General features: G+C 26.1%; 3 protein-coding genes across 3 annotated transcripts; 2 read left to right on the top strand and 1 right to left on the bottom strand.

Moving 5' to 3' along the window:
* Positions 1-253: 253 nt before the first annotated feature.
* On the top strand, positions 254-2981 carry ENU1_161390 (tyrosine kinase, putative; the record flags this gene model as incomplete). The annotated part of the gene is made up of 2 exons (XM_008860842.1): positions 254-422; positions 472-2981. 2 exons carry the CDS (start codon positions 254-256, stop codon positions 2979-2981), a joined length of 2679 nt encoding a protein of 892 aa, XP_008859064.1.
* A 1147-nt stretch (positions 2982-4128) lies between these two features.
* On the top strand, positions 4129-5190 carry ENU1_161380 (DnaJ family protein; the record flags this gene model as incomplete). Its single annotated transcript, XM_008860841.1, has 1 exon — positions 4129-5190. The coding sequence occupies one exon, from the start codon at positions 4129-4131 to the stop codon at positions 5188-5190; it is 1062 nt and encodes a 353-aa protein (XP_008859063.1).
* A 38-nt stretch (positions 5191-5228) lies between these two features.
* Positions 5229-5855, bottom strand: ENU1_161370 (NLI interacting factor family phosphatase domain containing protein; the record flags this gene model as incomplete). The annotated part of the gene is made up of 1 exon (XM_008860840.1): positions 5229-5855. The coding sequence occupies one exon, from the start codon at positions 5853-5855 to the stop codon at positions 5229-5231; it is 627 nt and encodes a 208-aa protein (XP_008859062.1).
* Between the last annotated feature and the right edge of the window lie 27 nt (positions 5856-5882).

The raw sequence follows: 5882 nt of genomic DNA, 5'->3' as shown, positions 1-5882 counted from the left end.
TTTAATTTATAAATAAAAAAATAATTGACTTTAAAAGAAGTTTATAACATAAACTTTTTGATTTTTTCTTTATAATAAAACTACATCTTCTTTCCTGTTTCATTGAACATTTAAAAAAGGAAGAATTATAAAGAAACAATGAAAAGAAACTATAGAATAAAATAATATAAAGTATTGTAAAATAATTTTGAAAAATGTAAAAATTATAAGAAGAAAAAAAAAATAAAAAGATCACTCAAGAACTTAAAATAACATGTTATTACTTTTTGTAGTTATTCTTTCTGTTGCTTATGGTAAATTAACGGACTTTAACCTTCCAGAAAAAGAAGGAAAAACTCAAATGTTTCAAATTCATTATAATGAAATTACAACAATGAGATATAATCTCTTTTTGTATTATAAAAATAGTGGTCTTAGTTATAGTTTGTTTTTATAATAAAATAAAAGTAATAATAAACTAATGAATTTTAGATAGTACATTAAAACAATATAGAATGGATACTTATCTTGGAGATAAAGTAAATAGTTCTACTATTTTCACTTTTAAAGATGAAAAGAATTTTAGACCACAAGCATTTTGTAATAGAGATATAATTATGGTATTAAATGAAGGAACATTTAATTCAATAGAACCTCAAATGGGATCAATTTATAAAATAACTCCAAATTTTTCTGATGTTAATAGTCCTATGGCATTTCAAAAAAGAGATTATCCAGAAGTTAATGATAAAGAATTTATTCTTGTTTGTAAAGACAATTATCTTGGTGTATATAGTGGAAGTGCATTTGGAGAAAAAGCACAAGAAAATAAAACTGAATGTGGAGAATATATTACTGCAGGTGATAAATATGTTTTTGTAAAAAAAGGAAAGTCAGTTAGTTTAATTGAATTAGACCAATATGGTAGAGCAGGAAAAATAAAAGATATTAAATTTTCTACTAATTTAACACGATCAGAGACATTTGAATATGATCCAATTATAGCTAATCAACATAATACTTTATATGTTCAAGTATCTGATCAAAACTTAATGGTTGTTTTTGATAAAAATACTGATTATGAAAAAGAAACAACTATTAGTTTACCTTTTTATGGATTAAATAAAACTACTATTTATAATCCAAGAAATGCTAATAATTTGGCAGTTTATGGAAGTATGATTATTATTGGTGTTTGGACAAGTGGAAATGGAAAAGGATCAGCTTATGTTTATTTTGATAATCTACTTTCAGGGTATTCTCCAAGATTTGAACTTCTTGAGTCTTACGAAGGTAAAGCAGTTGGTGATTTTGTTGGATTTTCAGTTGGACTAAATCATAAAAGATTTTATGTTGGTGGTGTTATTTCTTTTAATTCACAAACAAATGAACCAGATTGGTTTGAAGTAATAAAAAATTCAAAAAAAATAATAGATTCCTGTGATGATAGAACATGTGAATGTATTCATGATTATTATTATGACTCAAAAAATAAAGTTTGTGTAAAAAAATTCTTTAAATCTAAAGCAGGAATTATTCTTGGATGTGTTATTGGTGTTGTGTTATTACTTATTATTATTGCTATTATCATTGTATTTTGTATTTGGTTCTTTAAAAAACCAGTTGAAGATAAACCACAAACATATAGATTAGATGGAAGTGAAGTTGATTTTACATTTAATGAAAACTTCCCATTTAAATTTGGAAGTGAAGAATTACGTTTTGGTTCAGAAAAAGCACCAGTTGAAATTAATAAACCACTTCAAGAGAAGATAGTTATTACTAATCCTTCAAAGAAATCATTAAAATATAAAGTTGAAGCACCAGAAACACATCGAATGAAAATAACAGTTTATCATGGGGAAGGTGAATTAGAAAAAGGATTTGGAGTTACATTAACAATTGAAGTTATTATGTTATGTACATGTAGAACTGATGAATATTTAACAGTTTCTGCTATTGACTCCAAAGGTGAAACATTATATGCACGTATTCCAATTAATATAGAGAGTGTTGTTTCTCCCTATATTGATTACACTGAAGTACAATGTGATATATTAATTGGAGAAGGAGCATTTGGTGGAGTATTTAAAGGAGTTTATAGAGGACAAACTGTTGCAATTAAAGAAAGTAAAACTACATTAACCGAAAAAGATAAAGAGCAATTTGAACAAGAGGTTAATACTTATTCAACAATAAGAAACGAGTATATTGTTCAATTTATTGGATCATCTAATGTACCAGGTCATACAATGATGGTTATGGAATATGCACCATTTGGAAGTGTTAAAAAGGCATACTTAAAAGATGAATTTACACAATTACTTGCAATTAAAGTACTTAGTGATTGTGCTAAAGGAATGAGATTTTTGCATGCAAATAGTATTATTCATAGAGATTTAAAACCAGACAATCTATTACTTTTCTCCTTCTCACCAAAAGTTCAGTTTGCTGCTAAAATATCTGATTTTGGAACTTCAAAAAATATTTTATCTATCAAACAAAGTGCTTCAATGACAAAAGCAGTTGGTACTCCTGCTTATATGGCACCTGAAATGATTAGTGGAAGTGATTATGGTACTCCAGTAGATGTTTTTTCATTTGCTGTCGTTGCATTTGAATTACTTAGTAAGTCAATGCCATATTCTAACCAAGACTTATTCCAACACAATTGGGATATTGCTGATTTTATAAATTCAGGTAAACGACTTGCAATTCCAAGTTCTGTACCAAAAGAAATGGCTGACCTTATTACTAATTGTTGGAATCAAGATCCAAGTGCTCGTTGGACTTTCCAACAAATTGATGAATTTTTAGATGAATATTTCAAAGAACAACTTGCTCGTAGAAAGAGTGTAAAGGGTGTGTCATTGAATCTTGAAGATAATATTAGTCAACAGCAATCTATTAATACAGAAGATGGAATTTTGAAAGACACCGTGGAAGAAAATCCATTGACCTCAACAAACATTGTTTCATTACTCGACCAAGATATCTTTTAATTAATTTTGTTGAACAACAGCTTTTTTTCTTTTCAGATAAAACTAATTATTATTAAATAAAAATTAAGAACGTTCAATTGGATGAAGATTTAAAAATTACTACTTCATTTTTTTAATAAGACTCTTTTAAAGTCATCTGTTGAAGTATAGAATGAAATGTTTCATAACGATAACGATACAATAAAAAAACAGGGATTACTTAATATTTGTTTAATACTACTTAAAAGTATTAATTTGTACCAAAAGCATTTGAAAAGATAGTTCTTCGTATATTTGATATTTTTTATATTCTTCCAATTATTAAGTCTAAATAATATATAACTTAAAGAATTTTAATTAAGAAAGCTCAATTCAATTTAAAAATCATTAGTTATATCTAAAGGTTGAAGAAAAATTAAATTACAAGAATCTATTCAACTAATAAATTGAGAAGTACCACTTTATTCAAAATATGAAAAATATAAGAAAATAAATAGTTTTTTTGATTCAATACTGAGAGGTGTTTTATTATGTTTAATAAGAATTAATTTGAAAGGAAAGAAATTTGAAATGTTATTTCCAAGAATCGTTATGGGGAAAAAGAAGTTATAGAAAGATGATAATAATTTTCCTTTTTTTCTTTTTATTTGTGTGAAAAATTGATAGGATAGCACAATTTCCTATTATTTTTTTTTTGATTATGTTTTTTTATAAGAAGATGTAATAGTGAGGTCATTATTTAAAACAAGACAAAATGGAGATGTACTATTGTTCATAAGAAGGATGTGGTATTAAGACACGTCAGCAACATTTTTACTAATAGTAAAAATTATTAACAAATACTTTATGGTTATAATAATTTAAAATACTACATTTAGGAGCAATTAAATGAGTCATAAAAATAGAAAGGATAAATTTCATGTTCTTTTTCATTTTATGTTAAAAGTAATTTTTGAATTTAAAGAAGATGCTGACGTGTCGATAACAATTCACACGTCACAGGAGATAAAAATAAAAGATATAGATGAAAGGAATCAAGATAGTTAGAGAAGTACTAAAATAGAAAGAACACATCATTAGGAGGTGGTGAAGATTAATGAATTAATAAGCAATAAAAAAGATATTTAAAGGATGAAACTGTGAACTAAAAAACATATACAATAAATACATGGGAAAAGATTATTATGAGATATTAGGAGTTGATAGAAATGTTAATGAAAATGATTTGAAAAAAGCTTATCGTAAGCTTGCATTAAAATGGCATCCAGATAGAAATCCAAATAATAAAGAAGAAGCAAGTGAAAAATTTAAAGAGATTGCAGAAGCTTATTCAGTATTATCTGATCCTAAAAAGAAAGAAATTTATGATCGTTATGGTGAAGATGGTTTAAAGAGTGGAATGGGAGCTAAAGGATTTGCTGGAGAAGGAGGATTTCCAGGAGGAACATATACATTTACTAGTAATGGTGATTTTAATCCATTTGATTTATTCAATGAAATGTTTGGTGGAATGGGTGGAGTTCCAAAAGGAGGAAGAGGTAAAAGAAGTTTCAATATGGGAGGAATGCCAAGAGACTTTGGAGGATTTAGTGGATTTGGAATGCCACAAGGAGGAAGATATACATTTAATACAGGGGATGATTCATCTATGGATGAAGGTTTTGGTAAACAGAAAGGTGAAGATGTAATTTCAAATGTCAATTGTACTTTAGAAGAATTATATTCTGGATGTAAGAAAACTCGTAGAATTACAAAAAATATTACTCATTCAAATGGTTCAACAACTCAAGAATCAAATAATGTTGAATTGAATATTTTACCAGGATGGAAAGATGGAACAAAAATCAGATTTGAAGGATATGGAGATGAATCACCAAATGTTGAAGCTGGAGATATTGTTTTTGTAGTTAAAACAATACCACATCCATTATTTACAAGAGATGGAGATAATTTACATTGTACAATAACAATTAATTTACTTCAGTCTTTAACTGGATTTAAATTAACTATACCATTCTTAGATGGTTCAGAAGTAAGTAAGAAAATAGAAAATATTATTACTTCTGATTATGTTGAAGTAATTAAAGGAAAAGGTATGCCAATAAGAAAATCACCTGGAAATTATGGAGATTTATATATTCATTTCAAGATTCAAAATCCTACATATTTATCACAACAACAAAAAGATGATTTGAAGAAAGTTTTGAAAACAGTACATAACTGGGCTTAAATAAATTTTTATTTGTTATTTTGTTTGTAAATTTAAAATTAAAATAATAAAAAAACATAAAATACAACATTTAATGAATGTTCCAATATTATGTCTCTTACATCCTCCATAAAAGAACAATAATTAATAAACTTTTCAATGTCTATCATTTCATCATCTATTCCTCCATAATATTTCTTACAAACATATACATTTTCTAATTTTTTCCATGCAGAAGGATTATCGTCAATACAAATTATTCGTTTAGCATTATAATTAATATTATGAATAGTTTTATAAATAAATCCTTCTTCTTCAAGACAATCTTCTCTATAAAGAATTTTAGAAAATAATTTACAATTTTTTTCTAAATGACTGACAACTTGATCAGCATATTCTTTTTTTGATGCAGTATAAATCATAATTCTAAATTGTTTTGAAAGTCTTTCCAATGTTTCAACAACTCCTTTTCTTACTTCACAAAAATACTTTATTTCATTAACTCTAATTGTAAATATATCTGATGAATTAATACATACATTATTAGTATTTATGTGGGTATGGATAAGAGTATCATCTAAGTCAAACACAACCAATAATGGACATTCTTTTTGAATACTTTGAAATAACACAGACCCTTTTTGTTGATTTATTGAAATAATATTGTTGTAGTTTATTTTATTCATTAAAATAAAATATAAATATTATATAGA

Source organism: Entamoeba nuttalli (assembly GCF_000257125.1).
Source record: "Entamoeba nuttalli P19 unplaced genomic scaffold asmbl_6894, whole genome shotgun sequence".
In the NCBI taxonomy this organism is placed as follows: Eukaryota; Evosea; order Mastigamoebida; family Endamoebidae; genus Entamoeba; species Entamoeba nuttalli.
The sequence above is the reverse complement of the archived record's forward strand: the minus strand, read 5'-3'. Positions and strand labels throughout refer to the sequence as shown.